The following is a 27,025-nucleotide window of genomic DNA, read 5'->3' on the forward strand; positions in this document are numbered from 1 at the left end:
AGGTTTCCAGCCTAAGTTAAAGTATATCCCTAGCTTAGATACTTCTGCGCCATCAGGTCCTAGATTCTCCATGGGCCCTTGTTTCACAAGCAGAAACCAGGAGGCCCAGCAACAGACATGGTCAGGCCAGACAAATTAAGGCCAGTCAAGGAGCAAACTTGAGTTTGGGGAGCGATCAGAGCCCAAGAGATCAAGTTCCCAAATTCCAGCCCAGGGAGGTCCCTACTATGCCACTGGCCAGAGATGAATGGCTGAGAGAGAGGGATCCTTTCACAAGCCCAAAGTAATGGCTGAGAGTGAGAGAGCTTCACTTGCAGATTTTCCAAACTCAATCTAAACCCTCCCTGGAATCTTTCCATTGGCTCAAGGTTTTGTTTCAGTCTCCATATGTCACCTCCCCTGACTTCTATGAATTCCACCAATCAGGAATCTCACCTGTCACTGGCAAATTAAGACACGTGGTTCTGTGATTCCTATGGCTACTTACTGTGTGAGTCTTCTGGGACTGAACTGGGTTGGAGGTCCTCCAGATATTTAATTCATACAACCTCATTGCAGATCCGCAGCTCTGCCAAGACTACTGGTTTCTAGGTATATCTTGAGGTCTGCTTCTGCCAGTTCCTGTATTTCCCTGCCACTCCAATTCTAAGGATTGTACTATATATATTAACCCCAGCTTCTGGGTCTGTAACAGATCCCTCGATAAATGACTTTATTACATTGGGGGGAAAAAAAAGATGATCTTATAAATGCTGACATTGGTTCTGTATTTTCATAGAGCATCAGGAGGTTTCCAGAGATTCTAAGAAGAATACTTCTCTTGGACACATTAAGAATAAACTTTACTATAATGGCTCAAGAACAGGGGATAGACAGAGTAACCCTGGGTACCCTATGATTTGGCACCAATATAGAGCAGAGATTGATTGCATATATTCTCTTATGACCACAAAGTCACGCCAGGAAACCTCTTTTCTCTTGTCATTCTTCCAGGTCCTTTGGAGTATTCTGTTTCTTGGGTCAAATTATTTGATCCCAGGGTTAGTTCAGTGTGGATGTGTCCTCAAGTTCCTGGATCAATGAGTATTTTTTAAACCCTTACCTTACTTCTTAGAATCAGTACTGTGTATTGGTTCCAAGGCAGAAGAGGTAAGGGCTGGGTAATGGGGGTTAAGTGACTTGCCCAGGGTCACACAGCTAGGAAGTGTCTGAGTCCAGATTTGAACCTAGGACCTCTCATCTCTAGACCTGGCTCTCAGTCCACTGAGCTACCCACCTGCCCTCTCAATGAGTCTAAGAAGAAGTTAGAGCTATGCTTTCCCCAATGCCTCTCCTAATCTTAATTAGGAAATTCCCAATTTCCTGGGAAGAAAGTATGTTGATTTTGCCTTCAAGGCAGGTTCTGACTTGATGTTGGGATTGATTAATTCACACACATGATTATGAGTGTATTAGGTGGGTTATAGAGCAGCAAAGGCAATGTGATCTAGTTTAAAGAATCAGCTGTATTAGGAGTTCCTCTTGGAAACATTCTTCGGGAGCTGATGCTCTGAAACGTGAGGCTGGTCGAGTGTTGCCTTCCATCATAGTAAGGGAGGCAGGACAATTTGATCTGCTGAGCCCAGGAAAGTACAATGTGCTGTAAATGGGCCTAAGGAGATAATCAGACACTCTTCCATTTTGAGGCTCCATGTAAGCAGCTAATTAATGTAAAAAGAGTCCAGAACTCTACTGTTGTTTGACTGGCTTGATATACTGTGTAAGCAGAGCTGTGTGTATTGATAGGGGAAATGAAGTCAGAGAGAGATAGGGGGTACAATGGTCCAAGTCTGGAATCAGGAAAACCTGAGTTCAACTCTAGTCTCAGACACTTACTAGCTAATGTGACCCTGAGCAAGTCACTTAACCTGCCTGCCTCAGTTTCCTCAACTGTAAAAAAGGAAAATTAATAACCCTTCACTCTTAGGGTTCTTATGAGGATCATGTAATAAATTCTTGTTCCTCTTCCGCTCTTTTCATGATAGAACAATATGGTTCTGGTAATGTCATATCCTTGTGTGACTTTCTTTACCTGCATGTATTCCTGTGTTTCCCTTGTATCCTTGGAAAGTCTTGTGCATTGGACTTCACTATAAATCATCTCAGGTGTTAGGCAATAGAATACACTAAAGGGATAATGGCACGACATCACTTGATTGGTGATAGCTTAACAGCCCCTTCTAAGCTCTTCCTTATTCTCAGCAGTTGTGAGACACTTATAGTCAGTGGTCATAATTTCCCAACACTTACTCCTCCCTTTCCCTTTATTTATACGTCCTCACCCTGCCTCCTACTCTGACACTTTCACATTGGTCCCTGTAACAGACAAAATTGTCCATTGATATTTTCAGAATTGTGTGCTCTATTTCTGATTATTTTTTTGTTTATGGGAACAATGTCTATGTTTGTTTTATTCCCTTATCTGCTTCATTGATGGGAATGGGAGGTGCAGGTGGGTAGCAATTGGAGATCCAATGGTTATATAAGACTCAAAATCTACTTTATTCTTAAAATTTAATTGGATAAGAGGGAACCTAGATGATAAATGAGTTACCCAGGAGTTAAAAGATTCTAAAGGACAAGGCTTGTATCATTTTTGTCTTCATGTTATCAGTACCTTTCACATAGTGGGTACAATAATAAATATTCCCCAAACTGCATTGCGATGCTATCCAGAGCATTTAGATGAACAAATTTCAGGCTATGGGAGGTGATTCCAGATGAGAGATCTCATTGGATCTAGGTTTCATGGCATGGAATCTTGAGATGATTAGAGAGTTAAACTACAAAGGAAGTACCAGAGTTCAATATAAAATGACTTAGGAAGTCTAGGTATAATTTTCTTTTATTTGTGCCTTGTTCTGATAGCTCCCCCCCCCCAAAGTTCTCTTTTCCTTGTAGATAATTGGAGAGACGTGTTTTTGTAGCATAGGGTGGGTGGCAGTAGGCAGCTCCATGTATTTTCTTTTATATCTATTACTAGATTATGTTTCATGAGAACAGAAATCTTGCTTCATCAAAAGTATCACCTCCAATGCTTTGCACAGAACAAATACTTAGTGAAAATTTATTCATTTGAGTTTAGGATTTGTTTTGGCCATCCAAGCCCCTCGGATTGGCCTTCATCACCCCCTCCCCTTGACATTCAGTTTCCATCTATCAGATGGAAAACTTGCTCTCTTTCCTCCCCACCCATCCGTGATCTCCCTTTCAGGAGATCCCTGTTTTCCCCATGGTTGAGAAGAAAGGAAGAAGACAAGGAAACATGGTTTGCGCAAGTGACATATCTCAATATAATTTCTAAAACTCTATGATTTGAACAGCTAAAATACCTCTGGGCTATTTTGTTACAAAATATTTGCCATTTGGATTCTTTAATGGTGTTGTCACCCCACATTTCCCTAGAGAGGCTTCTCTCTTATGGGGTGAAGGGTGGCAAGGACATATGTACAGCAGGACACAGAGAGACAGATGGCAGATGCCTACACCTAGGCTGCTGGGTTCTGTTGGCTATAGAGAAACATTCAGATGGGTTGTGCAAGAGCAGGGTCAAGGGTTGCTGGGGTAAGGAGTGTCTGAGGACTCTAAAGGTGTGGTAAAGTTAGGAGAGGGACAAACTGGTCCAGCCCAGACTTCACCTTCCTGGGCCTCCATTTCCTCATTGGTAAAATGAGGGGTTGGTTTCTAGGGCCCCTTACAGCTCTAAGTCCTTTCATCCCTATGATTGTCAGAGTCCTGCCTGATGATGGGGAAATGAGAGTGAGTGGAAAGGACAGATGGGAATTTCCCTGGTGGAAACTGACCTTTAGTTTTTACTCTAGGATTGGTGTTGGGCACAATTAATTCATATGTGACTGTGAGCACATTAGGTGGTTTAAGGGACAGCAAAGCTGTTTTTCTTCTCTGAAATCAGAGACAGGTAAGGCTTAGAAACAGAGATGAGGGTGGTACTAATCTTACTCAGTATCCTAGAGGTTAAGCTATACTTATCTCTTTCAGATGAAGATTAAGAATATTAAAGCCCAAACCTGGTGTGTAACATCCTGGTGCTTGGTCAGGGATCCTATGTGCATGTGGCCAAGGAGAGGGAAGGAGGTAAGGAAGACAGTCTTAGAAGAATATTTTAAGACCCATCCCCGAATGTGTACTCTAGGAAGTATCCTGCCTTAACCCTGGCCAAAGATGCCAAAGTTGGTGCTCTTAGAGAGCTACTAGCATGGAGGAGGAACAACCCAGGGGTTTAATGCTGAGGAATAGGTCAGATCTCAAGGAGCTTGGCTATGGAAATTGGTGACACAGGTGCAGACATGGGCAGGTAGGATGGTTTGTCCACAGTTGTGGACAGAGGGGAAGAGAGATCATAAAATTTGATATAGGGACTCTGTCCCATTTTTCAAGAGTGTGGATGTGGAGGATACCTTGTGCAGGATGTAGACATTACTAGCAGCACAGTCAGCATCTGGTCCAGATTTCTCAGACCCTGGGCCTTTCATGTCTCTTGAATTCTAGTCCCCCCTCTATTGTAGACTTCCTACATGACCTGGGACCAACATGACCACTTGAAGTGGGGGTACACTGACATCCATTCATGTAGAAAAGGTCCCCAGGGTGGTAAGCTAACTGGAAACTATGCCATATGAGCATAGGAATACTTAGTTTGGAAAAGCATTTGGAGTGGTAGGGGAAATAGGGTCAGAATAGCTGTCTTCAAGTGTTTTAAGAGAGCTGATAAACCTCACTGGGTAGGAACAGGAGGAATGGGTGAAAGTTGCATGGAGTCAAAAGGAAACTCAACAATTAGAGCTAACTCAAAGTGGAATGAGCTGCCTCAGGAGGTGGAGGGTTCCTTCCTCATCAGAGGACTTTATGTGGCTGTTGAAGGAACACTTAGCAATGATATTACAAAGAGGATTCTGTATCAGGTATGGGACTAGAGAGGCTCTAAGGTTCCTTCCAAATTTTTGATTTTGTCATTCTTTCTTATGTGGTGGAAAAAAGTAATGAGAGGGAGTGGGGTACATTAGAAAGGACATGCAATTTGAAGTTGGAAGACCTGGATTCAAATCCCAGCTCTGCCACTTACTGCTTTTATGAGCTTGGACAAACCTTTTAACCTCTCTGGGATCTCAGTTTCTTCATTAGTAAGACAAGGGCACTGGATCTGTTGACCTTTAAGGTCTCTTCCAGTTCAAAACCTGTGAGCATCATATTTGGGTTCAGAAATCTCAGATCCTAACCCCTCCATTCTCTTGATCTCAATTTCTTCATCTGGGATGTGAAGTAAGGTGGCATGACCTCTGAAGTCCTTTCTAGCTCATTAAGGTCTATGTGGCTAGGATTACTCCTCCCACCCGCAAGGGATAGGACAGGAAAAATAGAGAAAGGAAGGACCATTAGGAATTCGGAAATTATTGCCAATAAATTTAGAGACTCTAGGAGGAGCATCCGGTCATTAGAAGGGGGAGAGGGGACTACAGATAGGCTAATTGAATCCTTAAGTTGTTAGAGGTGTTCAAAGGTGGAAGGGAAAGAGAATAATCAACTGCATTAATGTCCCAGGCCCTGTCTGTTAAGCATGATTCCACAGGATTCTTTCCTGCTTTCTGCCATCATTTGTAAATCAGCCCATTATTTTGGTTAGGTCACAAAGTCCAAGTTGGAAGGGACTTCAGAGGCCATAGTTTTAGTTTAATTTAGTTTAATCCATGCCCAAATAAGAATCTCCTCTACAGCTTCTCTGACTGATGATCAGTCTTTTCTTAAAGGCATCAAAGGAGCCTATAACTTCTCCCAAGGAAACCCATTTCACTTCTGGATCAGTCTGTTTTATCCTGACAAGTCCAAATCTGCCTATTTGCAACTTCTGCCCACTGTTCCTGGTTCTATCCTCTGGTACTGAACAGTGTAAATATAATTCTTCACTCACAAAGCAGCCCTTCAGCAGCTTTCATGTTTTACTCATCTTCTCTTTTCCAGAATAAAAATGCTCAGTTCCTTCCACTAATCCTCAGATGGCATGTTCTTGAGACCTTTGGCCATCTTCGTTGCCTTCCTCTAAACACTTCAGATTACCGATATCCTTCTTAAATGTGACACTCATAATTGAACACAATATTTCAGTTACTGTATGACCTGGGCAGAGTAGACTAGATAATATCTTCTCCCTATCCCTGGATCCCATATGTCTTAACCAAAAATCGCTTTGAATCTTTTTTTTTTACTACCATATCATGCTGTTGACTTATATTAAATTTGCAGTTCAGTAACCTCCAGTTTTAATATAAACTGCTGTCTAGCTAAATCTCCAACTTGTATTTGTGAGGTTCTTTTTTAACCCATTTGTAAGACTTTACAAAAATGAAATTTTATTTTATTAGATGGTCCAATACTCTAGTCTGTCTAGATCTCTTTTTCATAATTCCACTCTTTGTGTCCTGATTCTAGTCAATCCTATTCATGACCCTTCTATATTAACCATTTCCTCAATTCTCATCTTCCTTCTTTCCTTCTGGCTCAGCTTCCCATTTATAATTCTTTCCCCTTGCCTATTGTTCCTAGCTGCCCATCACTTCTTGGGTATACCTGTCCCCTCTCTATGCCAATAGGGGAAATCTAGATTTCCTTGCTTTAAAAGTGATTCCTTGACCCTGGGCAAGTCACTTGACCCCCATTGCCTAGCCCTTACCACTCTTCTGCCTTGGAGCCAATACACAGTATTGACTCTAAGGGTAAGGGTTTAAAAAAAAAGTGATTCCTGCCTCCCTGCTTCATCAGTGGATGGAGAAGTTCATACCTAAACTGAAAAATAATTTTCAGAAGGGTCGATGTGAAAAGGGAGAAAAAAACCCAAACTTCTGTTCACAGAGGAGTCCCAGGGTCCTATAATTTAATAGGCTGGGATTCATAAGAAATGAAAGAAAGGGCCAGATATAAGAGGATGGGAGTTAGGGTCAAGGAGTTGAAGAGACAGAGACTTGGCAGAAGGTTGTAGAAACAGGGGTGATGACATCAGGGTCAGATTGTTCTAAAAGGACCAGGTCATTTGGATGGAGCTATTTAGGGGGAGCTATTCAGCCTTCCTCCAAACCTCTGTTGCCTTGACCCTGATCCAGCATTAGGAGCTGGGATTTTGGAAGAAGCTGTAGGGGGAAGTTTGCCTCATTCCAAGTTTTGCTACCTATCACCTATAGGTAGGGTCATCATCTCAACCTCTTACCCCATACATTGCTTGTTTATTGGGCTCAAAGATGGAGGTGGGATGGAGCAAAGGTCAGACATCATGGTGTAGGGGCAGATACATTGGTTTTAGAGTCAAAGGCCCTGGCTCTATGTCTTAACTGACCCTAGCTATGTGACTATGGGCAAGGCAACTCAGTTTTCTAAGCCTCAAGTTCTTCGTCTATAAAATGGGAATAAAGCATGTGTTACTTAATTCACGGTTTGTGGGGAGGAACAGCTCTTTGTAAACCACAAAGTGTCAGAGAGGTGTGAGCTATTACTAGTATTCTACAAAAGACAATTCTTCTCTGAGGACATCACAAAAAAGGATCTGGCTTGCAAGAACTTACTGCTCTAGAGTAGTGACCAAAGAAAGTCATGGTCGTTCTTTTGACGGGTCTTATAAATGTTAAGTTGGCATCTATTGGGTGTAGTTTTGCCTGAAGGCAGGAGGGATAGACTAGTTGTGTCTTAGAGGTCCTGTCTAGCTCTGCGGTCCTAGAAGCTAATTTTGGTGATTTGTATCAAGTGTATAGGGCTGGCTTCTCTAGAGGCAAGAGGGAATGGCTCAGTCCTCCTCTGTCCCAACAGGACCAGTTCTGCTTACTCCCACAAGTACTTGGCCAAGCAAGCTTTCAGGCTTGCTGCCAGCCATGTCCCTTCTCCTCTGTCTCCACCCTACCCCTCCCAACTACTGGAAGAAAACAATGGCTCCAGGCTCACTCATCCCTCACCTTTGCGGAGGGAGAAGGAAAGGCCAGGGTGGGAAATGGAGGAACTCCCCTCCATTTGAATTCCTGCTGGGGAGTAAGCCTCTAGTCCAAGTTGGACGGTGGAAATGTGGCCATTGGAAGAAGAAGGAACTAGAATATGAGGGGAGGGAAGAGAGAGACCTGAGGTGGGTTTCCCAGGTATCGGGGTTCAGCAAAGCCGTTTGGTTTGAGGGAGAAGAATGGGATTGGGAGAGGGAGACCAGGAACCATTGATCTTTTTTTTTTTCTTTAAAAATTACTGTGGGCGTTAGTCAGGAGCTAAGCATTTCTGTTGGGGCGAGAGTGGGGAGCCATGTAGGGGTGCGGAGCTCCCAGGAGAGGTTTAGGAACATACTGGGGAGTGGGAAGGAAATGTACGCTGTTGGGGGAGCCAGATTCATGGCGGGTGGTGGCGGAGTGAACGGGAGAGGGGCAGCGGTTACACCAAGCTCCTGGAACCACTGGAGTACCTCCTTTGCTGGAGTAGAGAGCCCGGAGGGCAATACTGATGTGGATGATTATAAGGAGGAGGGGGTGGAGGGAGGGGGGGCTGGTGGATGATCTTGACTGGGGTGGCAGGGTCTCCCAGGGGAGTGGAGCTGCAAGAATCTGAGGAAGAGGCGTAACAGGTGAGAGCCTGGCTCAGGAGGGGCTCCATGCGGGCCAGGCAGGGCTTGTCCAGGACAATGACTTTGACAATCTGCTGGCACTGCACCAGGGTCCCTGGGGGGGTGGGTGGCGGCGGCGGCAGCGGCTGCGGCAGCAGGTCCCTTGGGGAGTTAGGCGGCAAGCCTGGCGATGGTGGTGGTGGTGGTGGTGGCGGCGGCGGCGGCACTCCCTTCTCGGACCCCAGCCTGGAGTTGTGCTGGTACGTTTGAAGCCTGTTGTGAATTGACACCTAGTTTAGAAACAGCCAGAGAAGCATGACATGTTACATGACCAATTCCCAGCTGCTAGGACTGGCTACTCTAAGCCTCACCCCTTCCCCCACCCGCGACCTATCCAAGCACTCCTAGCCCCTCTACCCCGCCATCTTCCCCCTGGATTGGAGTCCCAAGATCGAGGACTAAGGACCGGCTTTGCTTCTTGCTTAACTGACTGAGCTAAGGCAAGTCCTCACTTCCTTCATCTGGAAAAAGAGGGGCTTGGCCTGGAATTCTAGTCTCCTCCAAATTGAAAATCTCCAATACAAGATTCTTCCTCCTTGGGTGCCTTTTACCATTCTGAAGGGAGCTGGCTAGGGATCAAAGGGTCTGAGGTCTAATCCTGATTCTACCCAGGCATGAAGCAAAAAGTCCAAACGAAACAAACAAAAAACCCTGCTCTGGAAGTCAGGAACCTAGGGTTCTAGGCTTGGCTCTGCCCTCAGATGATCAAACAACCCCGAGCAAGGCCCTCCCCAATTGCCATCTCAGTTTCTTCATCTGTAAAACAAGAGGACTTTTGCAGATGATTTCCAAAGCTGTTTTGAGCTTTAAAATCTTAACACCTTGAAATGTGATCTTGGCACACTGAATCTCTTAAAACTGGTTTCTCCCCCCCACTTTTTGTCCTCCCAAAAGGGATAGTCATTCCCACCTCCCTTCTAGTCTCACAAAGGTGCTATAATGAAAAAGGTCAGCTGTATTGAGAGAGTTCAAGCCTTGTCAAAGTTCCCCTGTGTTTGGGCCAAGAAGGCATGCCTGGCACCCTGGATTTGATTTATTTATTTTGCACTCTCCCTGCCTGCCCCCAACAGAGTCTTCTCACACTCATCAGGTCCAAGAAACATTTACTCATAAAGTGAGTCTGATTTTTGATTTTTAAAAATTCAAATAAAGGATTCTTTCATATAAGGCTCTACGGAATATCTGAGACCCTGGACTGATTTGTTTAGTTAGATGATGGGTTACTGGAAAAAAAAAAAAGCTGAGTCTCTGCAGAAGTAGTGAAGAGTGATGGGCATGGTATTAGGAGACCTGGGCTTAAGTCCCAGCTCTGTTGCTTACCTTGGGCAAGTCATTTAATAACTGGATTTAAAATAATAGCTTGCAAAGATTTTATATTCATTTTCTTATAAAAGTTTTGAAATAAGCCTTTGAGATAGGACCTAGGAATATTTTTATCCCTATTTTATAGAAGAAGAAACTGAGGCTTAGTTAAATGATTTACTCATGTTCTGAACTTCAGTTGCCTTATTTGTGATATGTAGGGGTTGTACCATGTTGTCCAGAATTCTAAGATTTTAAGCAAATTAACAGACACAGGAAATTCTTTATTATACATTGGGATAGATGGTCCAGTTTGTAGTCTTTCTCCTGATAGACTATGTGGGTTAAAAGATAAAGAGATGGGAAAGGAAAGGAATCAGCAAATGGGAAACTTTGAGATTTTCTGTGGACCATGCTGCTCTCTGCCTCCCAAAAGGCCTACCTGATTAAGACCCTTTATATGTCCAACCCCTGACACTTTGGACCAGCTTATCTTTCAGGTACATTTCTTGCTAGGCCAATGTATTTCCTCTGGGTGTACCTTTCTCCAAATCCCTGCTCTCTGGAGCTGGTTGTTCTGGACATAAAAGAACAGATGCTAGAAGGTAGGGACTAGAAGAATGTGTCCCTGGTTTTATGGAGAAGTTAGGATCATGATGTACCAACTTTATCCCAGGCCCTGAGCCCTAACCCCTAGGTCTGCAATCTTTGGACCTTTTGGCAAGAGATGTCTATCACCTGTCACCAGAAGTCTTCCCCTCTACCTTATCTCTGAGGACTCTTTGTCTTTTCTTTGCCATGCAAACAACCCGATAATCACTCCCAGCCAACCCCTGCTTCTTGCCCTTTACTATTCACTAGAGCTCCAAGGCCTTTAACCCCAGTAGTATCTTCTGGCTTTGAGAAATGTCCAAAATGGTAGAGAAGTTCCTATGGCTACCTTACCATCCCACTGGGACAAATCCATGAGACTAACCAAATGGTTACGAGGTAACCCTTTCCCTGTTGTATATAGTTCCCTTAAGCCTCTCAACACTTAGAAAGCTTTTTTTTTTCATCTGCTGGAGGACAACAAACCCTTTGTCCCATCTTCCCTTGTTGTGAACATTTTCCAGGATGAGACAACATCTATTAAGGAAACTGGGCAAATTCCCATGATGCCAGAATATCACATAGAGTTTGGAGAACCTCAAGTTCTTGCTACTCCCCCTCCTTGGGTCTCTCAGAGTGAGCACACCTGAATGCTCAAACTAAACCAAAGCTTGATAGAATCCAGTGCAGTAGTGTCCTGCCCTCTCTCCAAATCTGCCCTTTAGCCACACCTATACCACTCCCTTATCCTTTCCTCCCTTGTATTTCCTCAATGTCTTACCTTCCCTAATAGCACTCTTTTCTGACTTGCCCTTTCTTCTCTCTTTTCCTGAAATCTCCTGACCCCTCATTTGTTCCTTTCCCCACTTCTTTTTAGATTCAAGAAGATGCCCTCCAGTGAGACTGATACAACTTCTTAGAGAAGCAGCCACCATCCATTCACCAGTCCCTTACGCAGTCTCTTCATCCATCTTTATTGGATGGTAAGTGAAAGGCAAGATGGCATTCATTGAAAGCAAAACTCTCTTTGAACCCTCATTGAGTCAATTACCCCTTCCCCCAGCACTCTCCCCATCTCACCTCCCTGATGGTAAAGAAAAAAAAACAGAAGGAAAGAAAGTCAAGATGAAACATGGGCAGCAGGTAAGAATAGCTCAGAGAAGATGGAGAAGCGCCTGCCAGAGGAAATCGGCCAGGTAATGAGAAGGGAGGGTAGAGGACAACGGAATTTGGAAGGGGGAACCAACTGACAGGCCATGGAGGCAGCAAGGACAAGACTCTGCATAGGAAGAAAGAGGCTAGCAGGGGCCCTGGAGCTGGCTGAGGGAGATGGGCAGCCTTGCAGATAGTCACGTATGAAGAGGAAAGAACCAAGCACCATTTAATTGTTCTCTCTGGGCAGGTCAGACTATATGTGGTTCATGGATGGGATTGGTTGAACAGATGGGTGAGTTGGGAACTTGTTGTGTTTATCTGCAAGGCTAGGCAATAGGCAGCTGCAGGACGATGCAAGGGGTGGATGGAATACCCACCCTGTGGGACTTGTCAGCTGCTAGGGCTGGAAGCTCCTCTTGTGTAAAGGTGCCTCCTTCAGAAAAGGGTATGTGGGGGGCAGAAAGAGGCATGTGGTAGGCTGGGGGTCAGGAACCAGAGAGGTAACTAGACTCCCCTGGGATGTCCCAGAGATGAGGCAGGTTTAGGTAATATATCCTCCCACATATCAGGAAGGAGCAAACATCTATCTATTCAGGGTCTCTGTGGAGAAGCAGAGCTTCTCCCAGGCTATCTGGAATGGGGTGGGGTGAGGTGGGGAGGATAGTTTGGAGACAAGAATCTTTTGATTATTGGCTATGGGATGAATAGAAGTCTCTTCTTATAAAGAGAGATGGAGGTATGCGAGACTCAAGGCAGCTTTCCATAGTAGGGGTATGGGTCTGTGGACCAGCAGAGTTAGATGATCTCTGCCCAGCAAGTTGGAAAATAAATCTTGTGATGCCAGACCCCAGGCTAGAGTTTCCAGAGCCAAGACTTCAGGGCCCATGCTACATTGAAAGAGTATCATCAGGACCAGGCAGTGGCCAGATGTTACTGCTTCCCTATCACTTTCTATCCTCCCTACTCCCAAGAAAGTACAAGTTTTCCCACTGGCCACCTCACTTCTCCTCCAGGGTAGTACTTTCCTTGGGGAAGGGACATCCTGGGTGGGAAGGATAGCAAAACATCCAGGTGGGAAGCTCTCATGCACAGTTTTTCAGATAAAAACAAGTGTTCCTTCAGTGAGAAACTCCAACCCGGTCCCTTGCCTTCTCCTTCCCCAGGGTCAAATGGCAAAGAAATTGGCCCAGGGGAGGCTGATCTACTTTCCTTCTGGAGGTGATTACTCATGGATGATCACAGACTCCCTTCTCCTGGGAGTGGGAGGAAGGACAAGAGATAGCCTACAAGTGATGAGAAGGTCAGGCAATAGGAGAGTTTGAGAGAAGGATTGTTAGGTTCTGGGGGAAAATAAACATTCTGGGGTTGGGAGGGGGGCAGCAGTGGTAATGAAGTCTGCCTGCTAGGGAATTAGGCTTGGCAGGGGCCATCCTCATGGGAGAGCCTAGCAGCTCCATTTCCATGGGGTTAATCTCGAGGTTCAGCCCTGAGCATCACATGTCTCGGGGGCAGGAAAAGGGAAAAAGGACAAAAAGAGGTGGAAGATGCTTGTGGCTTAATTTAGCGTGGCAATAGTGGCATTACCCATGCTAGCAGTAACTTTTAATTGTATCTCTCGAAATTGGTAAAATGGTCAGTCGGGCTGGGGAGGCATTGATTAATACCTGAGAAGAGAAACAACAGAGAAGGTGAGAAGAAAAGGATGGGGAGGGGGGGAGAGAATTACTCACCTCAGCAACGAGGCCTCTACTTACCTCTACTGTGCTGTCCATCGCCTTCTCGGCAGCTTCCCTTTTGGTGGCTTTGAACAGAAAGATCAAACCTCTTGATTTTTCTTCTTTGTGCTGGAAACCCCAATCTCCCTCTTCCCTCAAAATACATTTGCAACTTGTCACACATAGACAGTCAGAACCTGTAGATTACTCTAGGCTACAGCGAAGCTGTTCTGGACACTCATTGTGCCACAGAGAACTAAAGCTCTTAAATCCAAGATGGAAGCAACCTAGAGTGGGGAGAAGGTGTCTGTCTCATGAGGACATAGTTCAGATTAAGTACTGGAACAGCTATGTAGATAAGCACAGAACCCTATACCTAGCACAGAGGGCAAACCTATTGAAAACCAGATTGTGAGTCTAATAATAGATTTCAGGTCAGACTCAGTTACATCCAATGACATCACCATGAGAGTCTCAATATAACAGAATAATCTTCAGCTTCAGGGAGAACGTGACCCATATATTGGCAAGGGTTGATATAAACAGTGGAAAAAAACTGTCATGATCTTGTGGCAACCATCTGCCGGGCTCAGTCCCCCACACAGCACTGCAGATTAGGACCAACTGACCATCCTGGTAGAACAACAACGACAAAATCCCAGAGGACTAAACAGCTGAATCTCCTGACCTTTAAATCCCAAGAATGGCCACTTTCTCTCTTGAAATTTTGTCCTTTTTTCCCTCCTTTTTCTGGCAATGTGATTCTGAGCGACTTACTTCTATCTGAACCAATCCGATAAGCATTTATACTTCATTTCTCTGAGACTTGATTTCTGTATAATGGGGCTAATAAAACTCAAACCACCTGTCTCACAAAATTATTTGAAGGAAAAGCATTTTATAAATCTTACATCTCTCTACAAATATCAGGCATTATTGTGGAAGGATTGCAAATGATTATTCTAGTTGTCAAAAGAGGCTTTAAGCCTGTTTCTCCTCCTCATTCTCTTTTTGTTTGAAGGAGGTATGTTGGCTGCTCTTGGTGGCTTTTGATGGGTGATGGTGGAGAAGAGATCAGGGTCAGGGAAATATGGGCAAAACCAACGCAAAATCCACACACTGATTTGAATTTGTGGGACTGAGTGATTTGGGGAAATATTTTTTTAAATTTCATTAAAGGGTAATCTGGAAAGCGTGATGCTAAATGTGCCAACACCTAGAAGAGGGAAGTCAGCATGAGTTTTCTCCATTTTTTCCTTTGGCCTCTCTACAAATGAGAAATTCAGGATCCAGAGAAGAATAGAGTGACTTACACTTATTTAACTTGTGAGAAAATGCCCAGCTGAGTACTTAAAGATAAACAAGTGTTCCGGACACCTCTCCTCTCACTCTTTCCTCCTTCCCTTAAGCCACCAAACTGTATTATTCTCCTGGGATTTTTAAAGAATTGCTTTGCTCTAGCCTGAATCACTTTACCAATTACTATGACACCCCTGTTTTTCAAAAAGGCCTGAAAAAGACACTTTAGATGGCAGAACAACTGGGCCCTTAACTTTCTCCATTGACTGCTAATATGACTTCATCTAAATGAGGTAGCATTGGGGTGGGGGTGGGGAGTCTCAACTTTCCCTTCAGTAAAATGGAAATTTTTTCCCTCCATACTCTGTGAGCATGGAGCCCTTCATTAGAAAAGGGCAATGAAACTCCTTCTTTCAAAAGAATCCCCCAGGAAACCACAGCCATTGTTCTTGATGGAGCCCCTCACAAAGTTCAATGTTCTGGGACTTTCCTGTAGCTAGGTGGGATGGACAAGAGTTTGAAAACTATGGCCTTGAATGGCTGAGCAGCTGCTCACCTGTAGGAGATCCTTGCTTTGATTGTGGGTCAGGCTGAATTCCACTGGTCTTAAATGAAAGAGTCTTTGGTCCCTGCTGCTTCTCCAGCTCCCCTGGGGGGTGGGCGAATAGAGTGAAAAGAGAGAAAGCAAAGTCAGGGCTGGGAAGAGATAGAAAGGGAAAATATAATGTGAAGGGAGAGGAGGAAGAGAAGTAGCACCCTGGATAGAGCCAAGAGAAGGACCAATTGAGTTCATTGCTGAGAAGTGACCTCCAGACTTCCTAATCCTGCTTCTCCAGCTAGAGCTGAACTGAACACATCCCAGCTTGGGGAGAATCTGGTCCCCAGGTCTAGCATTGCCATTGTCAGGCCAATTACCTCTAATTCTCAGGAAGGTAAAGAATACTTAGATCAGGGATGATGCTCTTGAATTCTCTCTTCTGAATACATTTTCTTAAAAAGTAAAGGTTTTTTTCAAAGAACAGTTCTGTTAGATTCCAAGACATTTTCCTAATGATCTCCCTTTTTATCTCTCTTCCTTTTCTTTTCCCTTGTTTTTTTCTTTGACTTTTCTTATATTTTCTCTTTTCTCTTCTTTCATTGTCCCTGTTATTGCCAAATACTTTCCCCAACTCATTTGCTCTAGCATTATATGAATAGGATGAGTAGAGCCTATAAACAGTTTCTAACAGTGTCTATGCATTCATCTTTTCTAAAGATATTATTGATTGGGGAAGAGGGAACTAGGGTTCCACCAAAGACCCACCTTAATGCCTCATCATGATGTGGGGTCTTCAAAATCTGGGCTATCAAAATGTCATAGGTACCACCCAGCGAGAAAAGCTCAGGGATAGACTGTGTATCTGTCATGTAAGTTACAGCCTGGCTAAGTTTGGAGAGGAATCATGTCACCCCTAAAGAAGATACACAATTAGATGGAGGAACAAGGCTTTTTCCTCTCTCCAAAAATTGTCTGTATGAACTTAAAAATATTTCTGCTCAGTTGGCTATAATACACATATTAAAGTATATTTGTATCTGTTATAGTTATTCATGTTTATTTACTAATTAATTATCTTTAGTTTGAGTGTTTTCCCTTAAGAGGCATATACAATATATTATCCTACTCAGATTGTAAAATCTAACAAATGGACATTCCTGCCTGCCTGGCTGTGTTTATGTTTCTTAAATAAAAAAAATAATTAGTGAATCACTTGCAACTAGGAACTAAACATAACTTTTACATTGAACTGGAATATAAAAATATAGTACCAGCTGCGTCACAATAAAATGAATACTTTATTTGGTTGGGGTTTCTGGCTTAGATCTGGGTTGCTGTCTTGTCTTTCTTTTATTTGTTGTGTGGTCTTGGGTAATTAATTTAAGCTTCTGAAGCTCAGCTTTCTCCTACTTAGATGATTTACCTCAAAGGGTTGTGGTTATATAATGGATGCGAAAGCACTTATGACAATCTATACAAATATTATTATTTGCCCAGCAAGTATACACAGACTACTTGAGAAAGGAAGAAATAAGCAGTATGGTGGTTTATTGTCCACAACCTCTTACTTTCTAGACTGCTCTGTTAGGGTGGGATGCCGAGAAATGCAAAGAAAAAGGGGGAGGCAGGAGGGTGTGAGGATAGGGTTGCAGAGGTAAAGCTGGCAAAAATAAGAGTCCATGTCCTCCCACTTCCTTCCATACATTAAGAATCTCTCTCTCTTTCTCTCTCTCTCTCTCTCTCTCTCTCCCTTTTCTCTCTTCCTCCTTTCTCTTTCTCTTTCCCCTTTTCTTTTTTCCTTTCTCTCCTCTCTCTTTCCTTTCTCTTCCTTTTCTCTCTTCCCCTTTCTCTCCTTCTTCCTTCTCTCTCTTTCACTTTCTCTCCTCCCTCTCTCCCTATCTCTCCCCCCTTCCCCTCCCCCTCTCTCTCCCTCTTTTTTCTCCCTTTTCTCTCTTCCCCCTCTCTCTTTCTCCTTCCCCTTCTCTTTTTCCCTTTCTCTTTCTCCTTCCATCCTCTTTCTCTTCCCCTTTCTCTCCTTTCTTTCTCCTTTCTCTCTCTGCCCCTCCCTTTCTCTCTTCCCCTTTCTCTCCTTCTTCCTTCTCTCTCTTTCCCTTTCTCTCCTCCCTCTCTCCCTCTCTCTTTTCTCCCTTCTCTCTCTTCCCCCTCTCTTTCTCTCTTTCTCCCTCTCTCTTTCTCTCTGTCTCTCTCTCCCTTTTCTCTCTTCCCCCTCTCTCTTTCTCCTTCCCCTTCTCTTTTTCCCTTTCTCTTTCTCCTTCCATCCTCTTTCTCTTCCCCTTTCTCTCCTTTCTTTCTCCTTTCTCTCTCTGCCCCTCCCTTTCTCTCTTCCCCTTTCTCTCCTTCTTCCTTCTCTCTCTTTCCCTTTCTCTCCTTCTCTCTCTCTTCACCCTCCTCCCTCCTCTAACCTCTTCCCTCCCCTCTACACACCCACCCACCTTATTTCTTCCCCCCAACCCCTCCACTCTGGGAATACATGGGTAACTTTACATTCAATTCGGATCTGCTCCAGCTCTGTGACCTCAGCAATGGATTCTTTCAAGTCTTCCACAAACTTCTGCATCTCCTCTGAGCCCAGGGCACAGAAATGTAATACCTGCTTCTTTTCTGAACCCGACACTGGGGTCACCAGTGTGATGCCATGGGAATGATCTGGAAAATGAATATGGGGACACCCACATTTGGTGAGAAAGGAAAACAGGACGCCTGAGCCTGGGGTAGTCAGAGACCAGACTTTTTTTTGCAGGACTTGCCCTCGCCCCTCTAAAGTAGTCTCAGGAGTTACCCCCCCACACACACTTTCTCTCTCCCATACCTCCCCTGAAACCACCACCGTCTGTCATCATCTCTGGGTCTGACACAGACTTACACTCATTCTCAAAAAGATGGAACTGCATCCCTAGCAGGCCCACGGACTTGCAGAAAGTGTACGTGGAGGAGGTCTTCTTCTTTGGGCAAAGCTTGAGGATCTGCCCAAGAAAGAAAGTCAGACACATGCTCACACACACACAGCACAAATAAACAGATGTACACAGGAATGTATATACCAGTATGCGTACACACAGATATAGCCAAACATAGAGCTATATATATAAAAGAAAATATATACACACACAGAAACACATGTATGAGTGTATAGACACGCACTCGCGAGCACACACATGTACCAAAGTGGGGGAACCAGCATCTCCAAGACCCAAGCCACCCCTCCCCATCTATTCTGCTCTGAGACCTTTAGGATGCCTCTTCCTCCTGCCAAGCGTCCATTTCTTTATTGGGAATAACAAGTGGGGCGCTTTCACCAAATGGAAAAGAGAGAAAATTCCTCCCTTAGATTGGAGAAATGGATCTCATGTTGCCCCCTGGCCTCCTTTCGTGGGGGAAAGCCAGCTAAAGCATGATCTTTTATCACAGAATTCCCGAATTGGAGAGGTAGAAAAGATGTAAGTCCTTTAGTCTAACAGCTGGCATGAGGTGGCTCAGTAGAACTCGGTCACTTCCGGTCTACAGTCGGAAACTGGATGATGACCACTTGTTGGAGATGTTTTAGTGGAGATTCCTGTTTAGGTCCATGTAGGAATTCCCACAAATCGTCCACAACAAATGGCCATCTAGTCTCTGATCGAGGAGCAGCAGTGATGGAGGGCTCATCCTAAGCCTGAGGCAGCCCATGCCACTCTAAAGAGTTCTACAGGTTGGCAGCTTTGTATACGGATATATGCATACACACATTTAGACTTACATATACACACGTGGAGTAACATGCTTATAGCAGACAGACTAGAAAGAGGATGAGGGAGGAAAGGAGAATGAGAATGAAAGGGACAAGGGAAGAGAGTTAAAAAGGGAGGAAGAATGAGACAGAAGAGAATAAAGAGAGGGGAAGATAGAGGGAAAGAGGTAGAGAGAGAGAGGGAGAGGGGGAGGGAAAGATGGAGGAAGAGAGAGAGGGAAGGAGGAAAAGAGAGGGAGGGAAAGAGGGAGAGAAAGAGAGGGAGGGAAAGAGGGAGGGAGAGAGGGGAAGAGAGAGAGGGCAGGAAAGAGGGAGGGAGAGAGGGTTAGAGAGAGAGGGAGGGAGGGAGGGAGGGAGAGGCAAGAAACAAAATGGCCATCCTGCTCCACTATTGCCCCCCTAATTGATGACCCAGTCTTCTCACCACCAGCAGGTCATTGAAGAGGAACACCTCCCTTTGGTGAGCTGCCTGCTTCTGGAGCTTGTTCACATCAGTGACTTCAAAGAGCCGGCTACAGCAGACCAGGCGTCTGTGTGGGACTGACAGCACCTGGACAGAGAGGATGGGAAGGATGTCAGAACAGGGATGGAGGGAGGGAAAAGGAGAGAGGAACAGGCCCTGATTACAGACTCAAACTCACAGAATATTAGAACTGGAAGGAACTTTTAGATTCAAACTCTCTCATTTTAAAGATGGGGAAATTGAGGCCCAGAAAGGTTGTATGATCTGTCCAAAGTCACGAACATAGTGGAGAGCGAAGATCTGAGTCCAAGACTTTTGATTCCAAGTCAGTATTTTTTTCTACTATGCCATGTTCAACTCCCTGGAAGCCAAATGTCTCTACTATGGAGCACAGGGGGTGGGTGGGGTGGGGTGTGTGCACCAGAGGAAAGAATTTACTGAGAGGTGAGAATAGAGTCAAGGAGGAAGGCAGGAGGTATGTGTCCTTTTACTGATTAACCTATCCTTCACAGAAGATAGATTCACAGAATGTTAGAGGGAACAGATCACATAGTTCAATCCCTTATTTTGATAGATGAAAAAAAAAAGAGGCAAAGTGACTTACCCAAGGTCACATAGTTAATTAGTGGCAAATCTGGGATTAAACTCATGTCAGTGATCTCTCCACTACACCAAAGGAAGGATTGCAGGATCATAGAATTTTAAAGCTGGAAAGGACCCATTAAGTCCTCTAGTCTAACTCTCTCATTTAATAATTGCTTAACTTTTGACTTCCATGGTTTCTTCAGCTTTAAATGGATATAAAAATAGCACCTACTACTGAGGTTTGTTGTAAGGAAAAAATGAGATAATATTTATAAAGTCCTTAATACAGTGCCTGACATACAGTCGGCATTTAATAAATACTTATTTTCCACTTAAATCTCCTTCACGCACAAGTGTCTTTGTGCACACTCATCTATCATAGATGAAAATGCACAAAGACAATCATCATTCTCGGTTACCGAGAGACTACTACCACCACCACTATCCTGTATATAGATGAAGAAAATTGAGGAGTCACATGACTTGTCCAAGGTCACACAGGTGGTAAATGGTAGTGCTTGGACTTGAACTCAAATCCAGTGATGTCAAGATCAGAACTCCAGGGAAACATTTTTCTTTTCACTACAAAACTTCCCATCTCAAGGAGACCTGGAGCAATTGGGATTTATTCCTTAGGGTGAAGCATTTCTTCCTAACCCATCTTCCCCCTCCCAGCCCCCAACCTCCAGATCACATTAAAATTGTCTCGGAACAACAAGAATTCATCTTGTCTCAGGAAAGGAGATTCTATAGTCATATATCCCAGGGACCCAAACTCCTGAACCCCCAGGAAGCATTTCATCTCAGTTTGTCTTGTTTCAGGGTGGGGGGAAATGAGAGAAGGTAAGAGGAAGCAAAAAGGAGGAGAAGAGGAATCAATCAATCACAGGAGAGAGGAAGAAAGAGACATCAGGGGAAACAACAAAAGGAGAAAAGAGTTCCTGGTGCAGAGCAAATCCTCCTTCTGTATCTGTGGTCTGGTTGTTCGGTGGTCGAGACTTACTGTCTTCATGCCCACAATGGACTTCTCCACCTTGGTCACATAGGTGACATGGTCCTCATTGGATTTCAGTTCCTTCTGTTGGATTCTTTCATAGATGCCCACCACCAGCTCCCGGGGTATGTCAGCTCCATCATCCACACCTGTCAAAACAAAATATAACAGGACCAGCGATGATCTAGGCAAGGAGGACATCTTTGATGAGGATGATAGTCTCCTCAACCAGGGCAAGTACTTTGTTGTGGAGGAAAACACGAAGGCTTGGCTACTGCCACTGAGTTTCCAGCAAGGATAAAGGACAACAGCATCATATCTATGAGGCAGCCCCCTACCCCTTATGTGGGGTAGCCAGGCTTTAGGTGCTCCTTCCTCCCATAAAGTCTGATCTTAGCCTTTCTGTAGCTAAAATGTGATGGTTCTAAAGTCAACCAGACTAAAAGGCTTCATCCTTGTCCTGAAAGAAGCCAAACTCTTGTGACCAAGGAATAATGAGTAACATGAACGCCCCCCCCAATCCCAAGACTGCTGTGGGCAAGCGTCTTTTGCTCCCCACTATTAGGTGTTCCAGTTCTGTGGATCAGCGGCGGTTGAGAAGAGTTGGGGTTTGTAGATTTCATGAAATTATCTGTTAGTCTGGCTCACATGAAATGAGATTTGGGATTTGGGGGCACTCAGACTCACCATATTATTTAGGGCTGGTAGACTTCATGAAACTGTATCTGGTACTCTGGCTTAAATGAATTGAGACTTGGTACTTGGCACTTGGGCTCACTATTAGAGTTAAGGGCTGTAGGCTTCATGGCACGATCTGTTAGCCTGGCTTAAATAAGATGTGACTTGCTGGTACTCAGAGTCACAGAATATTAGAGCTGGAAGGGAACTTCAGAATTTTTCTTTTTTAAACCCTTTCCTTCTATCTTTGTATCAATTCTGAGATAGAAGAGCAGAAAGGGCTAGGCATTTGGGGTTAAGTGACTTGTCCAAGGTCACACAGCTAGGAAGTATCTGAAACCAGATTTAATCCCAGCTTCTCCCAACCCCAGACCTCGTGTTCTATCCACTGTGCTACCTAGATGCCTCTCTTTTTAAAGATGAAGAGACTAAAATTTGGGGAGGTGGAATAATTTGTCCAAAGTCACAAATATAAGGGAAAGCCAGGAGACTTTTGGTTTATACTGACAAAACTAAACATCTAAAAAGGTCAGCTGCAATGGAGGGAATGGGAAGGGTGGGAAACATTTGTCCAATGGCCCGGAGTGGGAATCTGCATCTGAAGAGGGTCAGGAAGATGGTCCTTAGACATTCTAGTTCAGGATCTGGCAGCACAAGGGCTGTTTCATGGAGGTAGCCTCAATATCGTTGAGTGGAAGACACCAGGAGACTCAGTGCTTGTCCCAACTCAGGAAGGGCATACTCATGGGATGCATCATCCCGTACAAATCCCCAACCATTCCTTTGGAGTTAACCCTTTATAGAACAGGGCTAAGACAATAGCCTCCCCACTCTCCTCTTACCTCTTAGGTTCCGGATGAAGTCCTCCAGCATCATCTTCCGGTCAGGCTTGATATTGGGGCTGTACATGTCCGTGTTGAGGAGGATGATGGCAAAGGCCAGGATGAAGATGGTGTCAGGATTGTGAAACTGTTGGACCACCTCAGGATTGCACATGCAGTAGCGCTGGCTTGGGGAAACAGAGAGAATATGCCTATTGACACTTCCCATTCTCCTTTTTCTCCTCAAGCTACAGCATGAGAGGAAAGGTGCCCATGTGAGAGAACTTTCCTAAAATGGCACAACATCAACGGAAGAGGAAGAGGAAGAGGAAGAGGAGCCCAAGGTGTCTGACACAGGGTAGGCTCTCGTCTCACCCCAAGCACTTATTCTTTGTAACATTAACATGGCACAAATATTGAGAAACACAAATATATCTTTATGTGGATTCATGTGTGTAATATATAATTTATGCAGGTGTGGATAGACACACATGAATTTATTGACATGTATGTAAATAAGCATGTGCATATATGTTTGTGCATGCATTTATGTATATATGACACACATATACGCATATGTATATGTGGAGAGATTGCTTGGTTGATTAATCATTGTTCATTATCCTTTATTATGTGTTACTTTTGTCTCCCTAACTTGACTAGATACTCCAGGATGGGGGGACCATTTCTTACATTCCTTGACATACCCCAGGAGTACTCTTGAGCCTTCATGCCTTTGGCTGTATTATTATTTTTTTAAACCCTCACCTTCCATTCAATGCTATGTATCAGTTCCAAGGCAGAAGAGTGGTAAGAGCTAGGCAATGAGGGTTAAGTGACTTGCCCAGGGCCACACAGCTAGGAAGTATCTGAATCCAGATTTGAACCCAGGACCTCCTATCTTTCGGCTCCATTCTCAATTCTCTGAGCCACCTTGATGCCCCCGGTCATGCTGTTCTTGGGATGTGGAATGGATTTCTTGCTCTCCTACTGAATCTCTATCCATTCTTTAAAGACCAATTTAAATAAATGGCACCTCCTCCAGGAAATTTTCCCTGACTGTTCTAATTGGTACAAATTACAGCTCTGTGTTTCTAATGTTGCAATGCATCTGTAGGCAATATTGTATGGCATAAATATCTGGGTTGGTACCTTAACCCCCTACTACACTTGTTGTTGGTCAGTCGTTTCAGCCACGTCTGGCTCTCTAAGACCCATTTGGAGTTTTCTTGGCAAAGTTACTAGAGTGAGGGGCAGGTCAGGCCTGGAGTAAGGAAGGCCATGGATTCAAATCTGGCCTCAGATACTTCCTAGCTGTGTGACCCTGGGCAAGTCACTTAATCCCCATTGCCTGGCCCTTACTGCTCTTTTGCCTTGATTCTAAGATGAAAAGTAAAAAAAAAAATTTAAAAGATACTGAAGTAGGTTGTCATTTCCTTCTCCAGCTCATTTTAGAGATGAGGAAAATTTAGTGTTAAGTGACTTGCCCAGGGTCACCCAGCTAATATGTGTCTGGGGCTGGATTTGAACTCCGGAAGGAATTCAGCCCTCTATTAACACTGTGCCCTCACACACTGCACCATGTGGCAGCTCCAGGAGGGCAGCTAAACTTCATCTCTCCCTCAGCCCCCAGCTCAGAGTTCTCCAATCAGCATTTGCCCCAGAGGCAGCCAGGAAAGACTTGCTGATTGGCCAGCCATGGATAAGCCCTAAAGGATGGAAGGCAGAGAAGGTCTGGATGACATTCCCCCTCCTTCATGCCCAAGGTCCAAATGCAAGAGTTTGGCCTTTTCTGCCCACTCCTTCTCTACAGTTCCCAAATGGTGGCTCATTCCCCTCTATTCCACAGGATTTTCCTTCCCAGAGACAGTGGGAATGAAATAGGGCTTGGGATCAGCGCTGGTGGTCATTCCTACCTGAAAGCTTCGATGAGCCGCTCCACCTTCTGGGCCTCCCCTTGGACCCGGATATGGGCCTGAAATTTCCTCAGAGCCTCATCTAACTCCATGTTGGAGAAGTCCATTTCGTCCACCACACAGCTTGGGAAGGGACAGAGACAGGACAGGAAAGGGAGACAGATGGTCAGTACAGGTCCCATCCTGCAAAATTTCTCATTATCCATTAAGTTAAGAGGCCCACATGGAATACAGAGTGACCTCTCCCCTCCCTGGGGAGGACCCCATCCCAGCTGGTAGAAGTTAACTTGGAGAGCTGGGGGCTTGGGGAATGAAAGCGAAGGGAGCTCATATGTCTAAGGTCTGCCATGAATCTCTCTTTAATCACTCCCTGGCACCCCATCATCCTCTCCAAAGCCAAACAGAAATTAGTCGATGACCATCAAGGCACTGTACATAACACAAAAGCCTCCACAGAACTAAACAATCAATGAGAAATTTTTAAGGGTCTATATTCCAGCTGCTGTGTTAGGTGATAGGCATGTGGAGATGAAATAGACCTTCTAGAATAGAAAATTCCAGAAAGAAAATGTCCTAAGTGGTGTAAGGGGATCTGTCAGTTGTTTCTGATTTGTCATTTGCTAGCACATGTCTGTCATAGGCTATCCTCCTAAATACTTAATCCTTAAGTATGGGTGTAGACATTCCTGATTTTGTTAGACTAAGTAGGGTGGAGTAATCTAAAGTTCACAGTGGAAAGAGATTTCCACTTGAGGATAGAGTTAGAAGATCTGGGTTCAAATCCTACTGTCATCTATCTACTAGATGTCTAGTCAAGTAACTCAACTTTTCTGACCTCAAGGTCCCTCATTAATAAAAATGGTACCAAAAAATACCTGTTGTACCCACCTCACCGGGTTATCATGATGATCATGTTTGATAATGTATGTAAAGTGCTTTGTAAACCTTTTAGGGCTATTTAAATGTTGATATTATTATTTTTTAATTTTCAAAATTAATAACAACCACTAAAAACATTTAAATAAACAAATGTTCAAAAATTGTGCTATACCATAAATTGGTTCACAAATTGTTTAAAAATATGTGAATTATATATGCATGCTAATATAAACATTCTCTGTTTTTTAGTTTTTAGTTCCTTTTGGATTGGTTTTTCTTTGATACTTTTTTCCTTGATTTTGTGGCTGTTATTTTTTAATGTAATCATAGTATATAAGTATTATTATTAAGATGGTTGGACTAGCTGATGTCTAAGGTCCAGTTCAAAATATGAGTCTATCCCAATTGTGACCCTGGGCAAGTCACTTGACCCCCATTGCCTAGCCCTAACCACTCTTCTGCCTTGGAACCAATACCCAGCATTGATTCTAAGCTGGAAGATGAGGGTTCTTCAATAAATACATGCTATGAGCCTAGTTCAACTCCTTCATTATGCAGATAAGGAAACTGAGGCTCAGAGACTGGAAATTCTTTGCCCTGGAGAATACATCACATTCATGGCAGAGCCAGCTCTTCTGACCTGACTGCTATTTTCAGGTGTTTAAAGAGCTGCCACCTGTTTGGCATGAAACATATTTGAAATGAAACAACCCCAGATGGTAGAGTGAGGAACAATGAAGACAGGTTGCAGAGGGGGTAGAGTGAGGCTTGATGTCATCAAAGGAAAAAGCCCCAAACCTCCCTAACAATCCGAGCTCGGAGCCCCAGGTAGAATGGGCTGTCTTGGTGGCAGCTATTTCGGGCACTTTGTAACAAGAGCTATTTATTTCCATTGACCAGAAGTCTTCAAGAAGAGACTAGTTCGCCATTTGTCAGGGCTGATGGGGGAAACAGATGAGCTCAGAAATTCGATTGGAATGGTAGGAAGATCTGAATTCAGATCCCACTCTACCACTTACTAGCTGTATAACCCCAAGCAAGTCATGTATCTTGCATTGAGCCCCAGTTTTCTTATCTGTAAAATGGGGACAAGATAACATGTTGGTTTTTACCTTATAGAATTGCTGAGAAGGAAGCAGTTGGCAAAACTTAGCATGCTATAGATAGGAATTTTAATGTGATTATTCTTTCTACCTTATCTACCTGTATCTACCTGTAATTGAAGGTAGCTAGATAACGAGGTAGATAACTCTATCTTGACCTGGAGTTCAAGTCTGCCATGTAAATGTCGTCAAGACCCAACCTCCCTGCCTGGATAATAGCACCTATTTCCCAGAGTTTTTTCTGTGAGGATGAAATGAGTTAATATTTGTAAAGTGCTTTGCAAACCTTAAAATTCATTTATAGAAATGCTGGATATTATTACAAATTATCTACCATCCTCTGCCTTGTTTTTTCCCTCTGGTTTGGATTTAGGTTTCTCCTTTAGGCTCTGTCCTACCTCCACTTCCTTACTCACACGCATTGGATACATCTAAGAACTATGACCAAATCTTAGGCCACCCTCATTCCTTAGGCTTGTGGGTAACATAGGAGCTATTCTCTCCCCTCTGCCACAGGGCTTCTGGGTAGGGTAGCCCTGGGTAGGGTAGCAGGTAGCTCTG

The 27,025-nt window shown here is 44.1% G+C and overlaps 1 protein-coding gene across 5 annotated transcripts in view; it reads right to left on the reverse strand.

Annotated features, from left to right (window-relative positions):
• Positions 1-3,308: 3,308 nt before the first annotated feature.
• The window catches only part of IQSEC3 (IQ motif and Sec7 domain ArfGEF 3), a 227,602-nt gene continuing 203,885 nt past the window's right edge, over positions 3,309-27,025 (reverse strand). For 2 of the 5 annotated variants that reach the window (XM_056799107.1, XM_056799103.1), the window contains exons 6-14: positions 24,483-24,605; positions 22,588-22,754; positions 21,077-21,216; positions 19,450-19,575; positions 18,162-18,261; positions 17,783-17,944; positions 15,296-15,388; positions 13,480-13,526; positions 3,309-8,907 (exon numbers count right to left, since the gene is read on the reverse strand). In XM_056799107.1, the coding sequence (XP_056655085.1) occupies positions 8,449-8,907; positions 13,480-13,526; positions 15,296-15,388; positions 17,783-17,944; positions 18,162-18,261; positions 19,450-19,575; positions 21,077-21,216; positions 22,588-22,754; positions 24,483-24,605 (1,417 nt within the window). In that variant the 3' untranslated portion in view covers positions 3,309-8,448. Of the gene's footprint in view, positions 8,908-13,309; positions 13,390-13,479; positions 13,527-15,295; positions 15,389-17,782; positions 17,945-18,161; positions 18,262-19,449; positions 19,576-21,076; positions 21,217-22,587; positions 22,755-24,482; positions 24,606-27,025 lie in introns of all 5 variants that reach the window. The other 3 variants (XM_056799105.1, XM_056799106.1, XM_056799104.1) reach the window with 3 other exon arrangements.

The sequence above is a fragment of the Monodelphis domestica genome, chromosome 5 (assembly GCF_027887165.1).
Source record: "Monodelphis domestica isolate mMonDom1 chromosome 5, mMonDom1.pri, whole genome shotgun sequence".
Lineage (NCBI taxonomy): Eukaryota > Metazoa > Chordata > Mammalia > Didelphimorphia > Didelphidae > Monodelphis > Monodelphis domestica.